We start from the raw sequence: 11,450 nt of genomic DNA, 5'->3' as shown, positions 1-11,450 counted from the left end.
TGACTGTATGATTGTTTGCTCTTTATTGCAGAAAATGGTATGAAAACAATGTTTTCTTACGTTTATTCTGGAAAAAAAATAGTACGAAGATGTTGTTGTTGTTTTTGTTGTTGTTGTTGTTTTTTGTTGTTGTTTTTTTTCTTGGCAAGGGAGGTAATTGAAGACGCAATTCGCGTGGTATTAGTGCAAACATGTCATTGTAACATAGTAAATACCCGGCAAATGGTCGGGTTAAATAAGTTCAAATTAGCGTTTAAAGTTACAACCGAGTAAAAATGTTATTACTCTATCCAGAAGAAAGCATGTGTCATTAAAATTTTAATGTAAATGTCAATACACTATCAAAACTGAATGGTGGGTATTAAATTTTTATTAGGGTGACCAATATCAATAAAATTATTAATGGGAAAAATCTCTCAGTCTGATATATTGGTCACTCAGTAATCTTGTATCATTGATTGTAGATAAGTTGTTGTCATTTTAATTGTGTTATTAACTGGGATGATTTTTTTTAATTTAGATATCGATTTTGACTTCTTTTGGAAAATTAGAAAAATCATACATTTATTTAACCTCTGAAACCAGCACTGTACTGAATAACTCTATATTATATACTGTCCAGTGCTCAAAATTATAATTTGATCCTTGAAATCATCGGAACTAAAATGCACAGGTAAGAAGTTAAACGAATACAAGCCCACTCAATCGAATGAACAAAGGAAATGCTCATAAAAATATAAGAAATCATCACTTGATTTGTTTCTCCTTTCTTAACAGACAGAAAATTAAATGCATAATAAGATATAGTAAGAGCTCCGTAACATTTTTTAAAATCTATGTAATAATCAGAAACAAGTAAAAAACAACGCACCTTAAAACACTTTATAACATTATATCAGCAAAAAAAAGTTGATTGTATCCCTACTTCTAAAAATAAGATTTATCACAAAAATATACGGAAACAAAACATTCACTTTTTTCACAGGAGTTTTATTTGATCATGTGATCAGGAGCTTGCTTTTTGGCGGCAACACTTTTCTTCTGTCCGTACAAATATGGATTTTCAATTGTTTCCTCAAAATTGAAAGGGAAAATGTCTCCAATGCGTTCCGGGCTATCCTGAAAATAATGAAACAAATATATTGACTAATTTGTACAACTGCAAAACCAATTTTTATCAATATTGCCATTATTGACGAATTAACATAAACATATTTTTGGCCTATTAAAATTTAATGGTCACTAAATGATCGTGTAAATTCGTCAAACTCCGTAACATTCCGTACCTTACATAAGAATTAAAGAGCTATGTAAATTACGGAAATATGGTGGTGTTCATTTTTAGTGAATAATTAATCAGCTCTGTTCTACATTGTACTTTAAAATCATAGAAAGTTGAGGAATATATCAAAATTTCATGAGTATTAAATGTTGTTTTTAATATATACTAGTAGTTTATAAAGCTATATATAGCGCCCGCAGAGAAAATTTTATGAATATTTTAGTTTAAACATATTTAATTTAGCTTGATTGCGAAACAAGTTCTTGCAAATTATATTCATTTGTTATTAAAACTTATCTATTTAATTTGATTTGTGAAAATCACTTAAAAGTTTTAATATGTATACACGTTCTATGAATTTAATTAAATGACATAAGTTTTTATCTCCTTTTAACCAAATAGTTTAACATAAATGTAAACAATGACGTAATTGTAAAGGTCCTTAAGGAACAAAACTTAGAATAGAACACTACATTCAAAACCATTTAATGCAGAAAATGTACACATAAATGAAAGCCAACATCAATCCATAAAACAGATGTACAAACATATGATTAAAAGACGAAACTAAAGACAAAAGAAGCAACAAGCAAGGGACACTTGAATTAAAAGCAATTGAACTGGTAATGGCAAAAGAACTGCTCGAGGGTTAGGCCAAGGAATTTCTATAGGGTAAAGCCAGGGTGGACATGGCACACCTTGAGGATTCAACCATGGACATACTCGTACTTAAGGGTAAAGCCTAGGAAGACCTTGATGTTTTAATCGTGGTATTGCTTTGAGAGTTTAACCAAGGTTCTAGTAATGGTTATAGCCAAGGTATGGAATTTTATAAGGTGTTACCCAAGGAACTACGTTAGGGTAGCATGTGCATTACTTGAGAATGTAGTCAAAGACCTTTACGAGAATTATGCCAAGGCTCTTCTTAGGGATTAAGCAAAGATACTTTTCTGAGTTCCAGCCAAAGAATTATTCGTGGTGGTTTTAGCCAAGGAACTACTGAATGGTTTTACCTTTATTAAGTTAGTAACAATTTGAGAATGTAAGACCAGAATGTCAAGGCTTCTTTGAAAAAAAGTTACATACATAACTATTTTTTTGATAAAACTATATTCAAATATAGTATCAGGATAATATATTACAGCTGAATCTTAATTGGTATAACATGCGTAAAGATGCACAAAACTTCGAATCAACATTCACAAAAAATGTTCAACAGTTAAAGAATATAAGAGTTCTGGCGTTTGTTCGTTTCAACTTTTTTGTGATCAGTTGTCAATAAGCGAGTTCATGTATGCATATCTGTTTGTTTGAAAAGTATCTAGTTTCCTAAACTTTCTCCAAAGCTTTGCTATTAGCAGTCGAATGAATTTCCTTTCAGTAATTATTAAAACACTTTTATGGTTATAGTATAAAAGAATTATCAGGGAGTTTGTAAAATTGGAATTTTACGCTTGCGTACTGTATCTATCTAAAGTATTAAATTTTTTTATACTTTTAACATGAAAAAGAAAAACTTCATATATGCCAATTAAACGTTTCCTTCAAATCAATGACTGCCTATTAACAATAAGTGTGATCAAAATGAAACAAAAAGTCATTGTGTACAGGATTTACGTCAAGTATAAAGAATTCTGTAACGTGACCACGTCTATACATAGGTGACATTGATAACGCTAAGAGGCAAATGAAAAGAAGACACACGTCAAACAATAACAATAGAATCTTCTTTACAGAAATGAGAAAAAAGACGGAAAACTTATTCTTATACTTCTTTTCGTATTTACTATTAATCATTCCTATTAATAAAGAAGTATAAAAAGCCTATATCATCATGAAATACTGAAACTTTGTATTATAGTCTAACTAAAGAGTAATATTTTAGATTAAAAAAATGAAAACATGTGACAGTGAGATACATTCGTCATTAATAGCAAGACAAAATATATTTGAATTGTTAATCAGAATAATAAACAGGAAAATGATGACCTTCACTGAAATAAAAAAAATAACAACAACAAAAAAGAGAAAATTTTGCTACAGATAATAAAGATTTCTAGCCTGGTTTGAGTGAAAAGCGTTCCAATCCTTTTCAATTCTTTTCTGGTCATTTTGTGCAAAAAATACTCATTTAGGAAGTTTATAGTCGAGACCTACATGAAATTGTACACGGGTCTCAAAGTAATATGTCCAGTCCCTTTAAGTGATAAAAACAGTGGAGTCCCTTTAAGATTGACGCAAATCTATAATTCAGCCTCACGGTGAAGTCGAAAGATAAACTGTCATTGTCGATTTAATTAACATAGAGTCGTATGTTAATAAAACAGAGAACTGTTCATTGCCATTACATTGTATCAAATTACAAATTTATTTATAGTAAAACAATGAAAGTTAACCAAAGCAATTAACTAATTCTAAAAAATAAAACTAGATAGGTGGCACATAAGCATACAATAATCATAATATTCCGTGCTGTATGAACAGAAAAAAGGTGAAAATAATATTAATATAAACAGTGCACACAAATATGAGACACTCACCCTTTTCTTTATGAAATGGGGAGATTTCTTGGCAACAAGTTTTTGTCGCTTTGTGTCCATACTGAAGTATGGGTTTTCAGACTGTGAAATATACAGCAAGGTCAAAGGTCAGTGTCAAGAGTAAATTTAAGCTTAATGCATGGAATTTGTGAATTTCAAGGTCATTCAATTACGACTTGATGACGGTTTAAAACAAAATAAAATTTCAACTTCAACAGTATATTTATAAAATATATATGAAATCAATTAATTTCATTTAGTAGCCTTTTGCTTTGCTGTTCGATCAAATTACATATTTTCGTTTTTAATTAGCATTACTAAGCAAAAACGATAAAGAAAATCCAACTGCGTTTGAAATGAATTGAACTGAACTGAACATACCAGGTCGATATTTTCCATTGATCCAAGCGAGTCAAGAGCGTCAAGATCGGTGTTATCTCCCGTTCCCAAACCGTCACTTACAAATCCGGATTTCGGGTCGATAGTTTTCTTGCCAGGTGGACAGCTTAGCATGTGTTCAGCATCACAAGGGCAGTCTTGTTCTTCAAGAATTTTGCGATTCTTTTCAGGTGTGTTTTCAAAGTCTTTTACGCAGTTATCTTCTCCTGCAAAAATGATTCTCGAATATTGGCATTTTTTTCCAAAAGAGTTTTATAACTCTGTTTATTTCAGTAGTATTCAGATATCTTGATAGAATATGGTGCATAAAATGTTAACTAAAGTCTTGCTGTCACGAGTTATAAAGTCCCCTATTACCACAGCAAAGATGACCTGAAGTTTCATGAAACTATAAGGTTTTACAATATTTAAAATGTACTATATTACATATATTTGCAATTATAGATAGGACAATATTAAGACAAAGAGCTATAACTACTGGAAGTCCAAGCTCTACGGTTGTCATTTATTCCTTTCATTTAATTACACGTTATAACGAACAGACAGAAGCTCTAACTTGAGTCACATTTGACCCAAATACGAGTACATTGTACGTTACCTGTGTAGCCAAATGGGCAGGGGTTTGGAGGGGTACAATACGCTGGTAGTACTTTGTCTGTCTTCACTTCAGACGGATCTTCCTGTCTTCCAGTACCGCCTGTAGAAACATACATATACACATTTTATAAATGATAATATAAATAAAACTAAGTGTATGTAACAGCACATATAAAATAGTTATATAAGTCCGTGTGGAAGTAAACAAAATTTGTTATTTGTACATGCCTATTTAAATAAGCGGTCAGGTTCCGGTCAAAATTTAAGGATGGACGTTTTGATGATTTTTTGTTTGTTTGTTATTTTGTTTTGTTTCCTTGGTTGGTTTGTAATCCACAAAGAACATTTAGGAACATCGTGATACCTGATTTATTATAAATCTATGGACACTGGAACACTGAGCGAATGAGTATTGGACGGCAGTGTTTGCGATAGGTTAGTCAATGTGCGGTAAAACATTTTATTTTCTATGTTCAGTATCAGACTAACATATTTTTTTAAATATTATTGTGAAGAAAAAAGAAATAAACAAAACAAGAAAACCGGCATCAATTTTAATACAAATAATTATAATGTTATATTACATTATATAATATCCTAAAAAACGGACATAAAAAATTAATTATCATATTTAATTCTGTTGTTTGTTTACCTAGTTTATTTATATTTACCGACTAAAATAACAAAAGGGGCTCAATACTTCCTACTTTTTAAATATGACTGATCATGATCAATTAATTAGGAAGTAAGTGTTTAAACGCAAAAAGACGATAGAAAGTGCAATAAACTTGCCTGAAATAAATTGATAACCGGAAATTGGGAGCTGTTTCATATATTCTTGATCTCTGAGCGCAGTCTCTCCGTAGTCACGTGGTTCCTTTGGGTCAGAGAGAGTGTCCGGATATACAACATCCCAGTCGGTCGCCATTTTGTCATTGTAAGGGTTGTCTAGATTGTACATGTATAGATCTGCAAGAAGATCTGCATAGCCAGAAGCTTGGACTGCATAGATCAATGTCGCGAATCCGAGGACGTGAAAACTGTTCATTATGTCTGAAATTCAAGATGTGAAAATAGTTTATATTTAGTTAGTTAATATAGTGGCAGCACTCCTGCAAGTAATCCTTGTAAATTGTAAAATTTGGTGAATAATCTCGACAATAACCATCCTATAAATATGTTTTAAGTACTTGTATTAATATCTTGGAATACGTGTAATATATGGCCGGTCCCTGGTATCTAAACAGAGCAAGAGAAATACAACACGCTATTTTGTAAATAGTGAGCGGTGTTTATCTTCTCTGTTTCATAAAAGCATCACGACTACGTTGGGGAAACTTTTAGTGTGAACATTGAGATTGCGTGATCGATTCTTACAGAAGCGACAAATTTCTGAATTACAGAAAAAATCGATGGCGGCCTTGTAAGAAGATTTTCCATGATGATTTTATATGAGATTTTTTAAAGACGCATAATCTTATCCTGTGTTCTAATTCCTCCTTTGTATTAAAGATTAAAGAAAAATCAGGATAAAGTGTACTTTATCCAGTATTCCTTTTAAATATGATGTGGCCAATCAAATAATCTTGTTATAACAGAATAACTTTCACCACCCTTACAGAAAATAAATCGACAAAACTGAAGATTTTGATAAAGTTCACGTGCGACCCTGAATGTATTTGAAATCATTAAGCTATTATACCTGACTTAATTTGTATCGCAAAACTATCTTTACTGTATAATATACATTATTATAATAATCTGTTAAGAATTTAATATGTATAAGCAAGTCAGACAATAAATATACATATGAGCCGCGTCACGACAAAACCAACATAATGGGTTTGCGACCAGCATGGATCCAGACTAGCCTGCGCATCCGCGCAGTCTGACCAGGATCCATACTGTTCGCTATCAGTTTCTCTACTTATTATATACGGAATGCCGTTAGGGCCATTGCCTATGAATGTGTTGATCTGAAACGCGATAGTCGATAGTACGATGGTGAAAACGCGAAATCACGAAACTACGATGGTGAAAACGCGAAAGCACGATGATGAAAACGCGAAAGTACGATGATGAAAACGCGACAGTACGATACTACGATGATGAAAACGCGATAAACTATCGTGTTTTCACCATCGTACTGTCGCGTTTTCACCATCGTAGTTTCGTGATTTCGTGTTTTCATCATCGTACTGTCGTGTTTTCATCATCGTACCATCGCGTTTTCACCATCGTACTATCGCGTTTTCATCATCGTACTTTCATCATCGTACTATCGCGTTTTCACCATCGTACTGTCGTGTTTTCATCATCGTACTATCGCATTTTCATCATCGTACTATCGCGTTTTCACCATCGTAGTTTCGTGATTTCGTGTTTTCACCATCGTACTATCGACTTTCGCGTTTCAGATAAACATTTTCATAGGCAATGGCCCTAACGGCATTCCGGAATGCCGTTTGGGCCATCGCGTATGAATGGTTTGATCTGAAACGCGATAGTCGATAGTACGATGGTGAAAACGCGAAATCACGAAACTACGATGGTGAAATCGCGACAGTACGATGGTGAAAACACGATAGTTTATCGCGTTTTCATCATCGTAGTATCGTACTGTCGCGTTTTCATCATCGTACTATCGCGTTTTCATCATCGTGCTTTCGCGTTTTCACCATCGTAGTTTCGTGATTTCGCGTTTTCACCATCGTACTATCGACTATCGCGTTTTAGATCAACACATTCATAGGCGATGGCCCTAACGGCATTCCGTAATTATAGGGTTTGTAAGCGAACAGCATGGATCCTGATCAGACTGCGCGGATGCGCAGGCTGGTATGGATCCATGCTGGTCGCAAACCCATTATGTTGGTTTTGTCGAGACGCGGCTCATATGTGATTATGTTGTATAAATTATGACAAATTGTATATCCCTATTTTGTATACTGTCGTCTTTTCTTTTTGTTCTTGTTTTTGTTTTTGTTTGCTTGTTGGTGGTTTATTTTATTGTTGTATTTTTTTGTTCTTTTTCTTTTTTCCTGTTAGTTTTTTTTCGTGTTTTTCTGTTGTTGTTGTTGTTGTTGTTTTGTTGTTGTTGTTGTTGTTGTTGTTTTATGGGGGCGCAGGGTGAGGGTGGCAGGCGGAGTGTTTTGTTTTCATCTTCAGGAAAGGGATGTGATTTTAATAAAGTGATAAAACAGGAAGCGAATTTGATAATAAAAATTTTGAAAAAAAAAAAACAGTCTAGTTTCAATAAATATGTTGAATGTATCACTTGAGTCGGGTAGATAAATGCGTGAATATTTAATTTACATCTATGTTTAAGTGTTAAGATATTAATATTACATATTCTAGTCACATACCCACTACTTTTAAACGGTTTATTCAGTCCTGTATATTAGACTGATAAATAATAAATATTAAGAGAAATTTAGAAAATTAATAATGATGCGACACTGAATTTAAGTTAAGCTGCTTCCTACAAAGTTATGTGATATTTTAGTGTTAATAAACTCAAAGAAAATATAATCACGACGTCAAGTTCACTGTCAAGGAAAGTGAAATACACAAATGAATATACATTTTTTTACCTTGTTAAATTATAGTCTGTTGTTATTGTTTTGTTGTTGTTCCTTACATTTTTCATTCATAGTTCCAGTACAAGAACAACAACATTTCATTTGCATTAATTAATGTTAACAACATTATAGTTTCAGTAAAAGAAAAGGGGTTAGGACATGGTATTAAACGAAACCACCATGATAAACGACATTTAATGTAATTTGTAATAAATATGAAACAAATTCATTTTACCACGTATATATTTGCTCAAGTAAGATTAATCTAAAATTACCATGCTTAATAGTCAAAGTAATTTGCATATGTGGAATATCATTTTCTTCTTTTCATATACTGCACGTTATTCACGTGCATAAGAATGCTTAAAATTGTTCAGTGTGATATAAGTTTTGACAAAACAAACAAAACTCAGCTGTTTATTTGAGACCATACTGCTGATTTCCACCTGCTTCCTTCAGTTCTATTATTCAAAGTAATACGAATTTAATAGCACAAAATATATCGGATTTTTCTGTCTTCGAAGACTGTAACCTTAATACATACTATCATTTTAATATTAAATTCAATAAAAAAAAGACTTACCAATTTTTTTTGCTTTGCGAAAGAGATGTCTGTTTATTTCCCTGCCAGTTCCTAATTTATCCAAGATGTCTGCGACAGAGTACGTCACTGGCAGAAAAGGCGATAAAATCACCATGGTAAAACCCGATATCGATTCCACTCCTGAACATCGCCATGACGCGCGCGCACTTGGGGGACAGATACTGTTGCATCTAAAATCAATAAATGTAACGATAACAGATTTGTTTGTCATTGTGAATTTCCGTAAATTAGTTATGATACTAAACATGCATTTACATTTTGACTTAGAGAGACAGCACTTAGAAATGAAAATTTTTTTTGCTATACTTGTATATATTGTATTTAGTGTGTAACTTGTAAATCTTTAATAGTGATCTTGGGATAATTTAGTTGAACTTAAATCTGAATTACATTCCACTTGGAGTTTGTTACAATTTCTAAATAAACTTGGTTGAAATTCTTATTATCCGCTATATTTCTTAGCCGAGTTGTCCAACCACTACCTTATCATTTTTCCGAAGTCTTGTTTCACTGCATGTAGGATGTTAATTTAATTTCAATTTAATGTTAATGTAAATAATTGACAAGTTACCGCCCACGGGCGAGTACCCAAGGGACAATGCCCGTAACGATCTGAATCGCAAATGCATATCAGATATTTTTCCTTGCATATTCTAGGTACCATATTCTAGAATCTACCGTATTTTAAATCGTTTACGTCAATAAATTAATTTTTCATGAAATAAATAATGTCAACTATTTTATTACAATAGCGAATGAATTGATAACTATTTGCAAATTTTACAGGGTAAGTGAAGCTAACAACGGCGAAATGATGTCATGTTTCATTCTTTTCTTAAATGCGCCGAAATGATGTTATATTCATAAACATTCATAAAATGCGCTTGAATGACACATTTTAAGGCACGCCACTCATCTGGCACCTCCTCATTAATTGGGAGGAGATATAACAATATTATGTGTATTCTTTATGGTTCCTTCAAATTAATGACCTAACTTTTGCCATTTTATATGAAATGTAAAGTATTTAACTACAAATATTACAATAAAATGTTTTAGCTTTTCTCGCATACACACAACAAAGTTTCTGTCTCTTTGGTTAGTAGAAAGATGATAAAATTAAAAAAATTGACGATTGTGTAGTCCCTTATTACACGCCGTGTGATATGGTATAAATCATAGGCACTCGGTTCAACAACCTTCTAAAATTTCTTTAAAAAATATTAAAGTTTGTATATAAAATACTACAAGGTTTCGCAGCCGCCATGTTTTAACGCAACGGAAGTGCATTGACTGGTTTACAATTTAAAAAAAAACTGGCTCCCGAGTCACCATTTAAATCATATTGTCGATGCGGGTACCACGGCGAAATAGTCAATAATTGTGGTACCCGTATTAGCCAATAGTCTCTATTCATCGAATAGGGAACTAGTGTTTTTAATTGAAAATAGCACACCAGTCAACGCACTTCCGTTGCGTATATGTATATGTTCTATGAACATGGAATCAGACCGTCGGCTATCCCAAATATCAAATTATGTGTTATCGTTCACAAGAAAGACACATCTTCCACAAAGTTATTGTTTATTAACTTAATCGTGCATGTAACATATTTCCAACCTCCCTTTTGGTTCAACAAAAAATAGATCAAAGAGCTTTGTCAAAAACAAAATACTAACATTTATTCAAATTTGATCTAGCCATAGACAAGGTTATGGCGCCATCGGCATTACCTTGCCAATGGCTCAATCACATTTTAATAAATGGAAGTATTCTATTTTTAACCAAATCTTTTGAACTATTATGTGAGTTCAGCCAAAAGGGTGGTTATGATCTTGTTCCAGACTCGATAAAGTGGTTCAAATTAAAATAAAAAAATCACAAAAACAAATATGTCTGCATGTAAAAGAAAACAAACAGGTTTACATTTGATAAAAGCTCCAGCAGCGTCATATTTGTGTATTTCGTATTTCCGAAATTATATTCGAAATAATGAAAAAATATACAACGTGGCATAGCATTCTTCGATTTTTGAAAAGAAAGAGCAAACAAGAAAACAAACAAGCATATTCTTTTAAAACGGATATCTTTTGATATTGTGGTTACCTTTTTTCAGTTCTGTTTTGGTCAATGGCTCTACAATGGAAGTGTCGAAGTCTCTCATTCATCCAGATCACCAAAATGTAAAAGTGCCACCGTTTAGTAGGGGTGTATCCGGTACATCTGCTGATAATACCTAAAGTTATGGAGGAAAAAGCCGTCCAGCTGCGAACGTCGGGTCTCTTAGACCTCGTGCGGATCTCATCGTGTAACTGTTTTTTCTGTTCTGTTCATTAAAACACTTCTTTAGTCATCGTCTAAAAATTTCTGAGTAGACTTCAGAAGAATGGTTATAATATATAGATGGGGAACAATGAGTAAAACTATCATAACTTAAACAGCGTAGC

General features: G+C 32.8%; 1 protein-coding gene across 2 annotated transcripts; it reads right to left on the bottom strand.

The window, feature by feature from the left end:
• On the bottom strand, positions 1-9,229 carry LOC132747411 (neuroendocrine protein 7B2-like). Of its 2 annotated transcripts, XM_060736783.1 has the most exons (6): positions 8,983-9,229; positions 5,611-5,871; positions 4,820-4,918; positions 4,204-4,427; positions 3,823-3,903; positions 1-1,119 (listed from the first exon to the last, which is right to left on the bottom strand). In XM_060736783.1, exons 1-6 carry the CDS (start codon positions 9,212-9,214, stop codon positions 991-993), a joined length of 1,026 nt encoding a protein of 341 aa, XP_060592766.1. In that variant the 5' UTR covers positions 9,215-9,229; the 3' UTR covers positions 1-990. The 2 variants fall into 2 exon arrangements, with proteins under 2 accessions (XP_060592766.1, XP_060592767.1); XM_060736784.1 differs by lacking the exon at positions 3,823-3,903.
• Between the last annotated feature and the right edge of the window lie 2,221 nt (positions 9,230-11,450).

This window comes from Ruditapes philippinarum, unplaced genomic scaffold (genome assembly GCF_026571515.1).
Source record: "Ruditapes philippinarum isolate M1 unplaced genomic scaffold, ASM2657151v2 ctg13_1_1_1_1, whole genome shotgun sequence".
In the NCBI taxonomy this organism is placed as follows: Eukaryota; Metazoa; Mollusca; class Bivalvia; order Venerida; family Veneridae; genus Ruditapes; species Ruditapes philippinarum.
Note: the sequence above shows the minus strand (reverse complement) of the source record. Positions and strands in the feature narration are given on the sequence as shown.

Excerpts from the sequence above, each read along its gene's own strand:
- LOC132747411 (XM_060736783.1), bottom strand. The coding sequence starts at position 9,214 with ATGACAAACAAATCTGTTATCGTTACATTTATTGATTTTAGATGCAAC. Across the intron at positions 5,872-8,982 it reads TCGCAAAGCAAAAAAAATTG|ACATAATGAACAGTTTTCAC; the intron begins GTAAGTCTTTTT and ends CTTGAATTTCAG. Across the intron at positions 4,919-5,610 it reads CGGTTATCAATTTATTTCAG|GCGGTACTGGAAGACAGGAA; the intron begins GCAAGTTTATTG and ends ATGTTTCTACAG.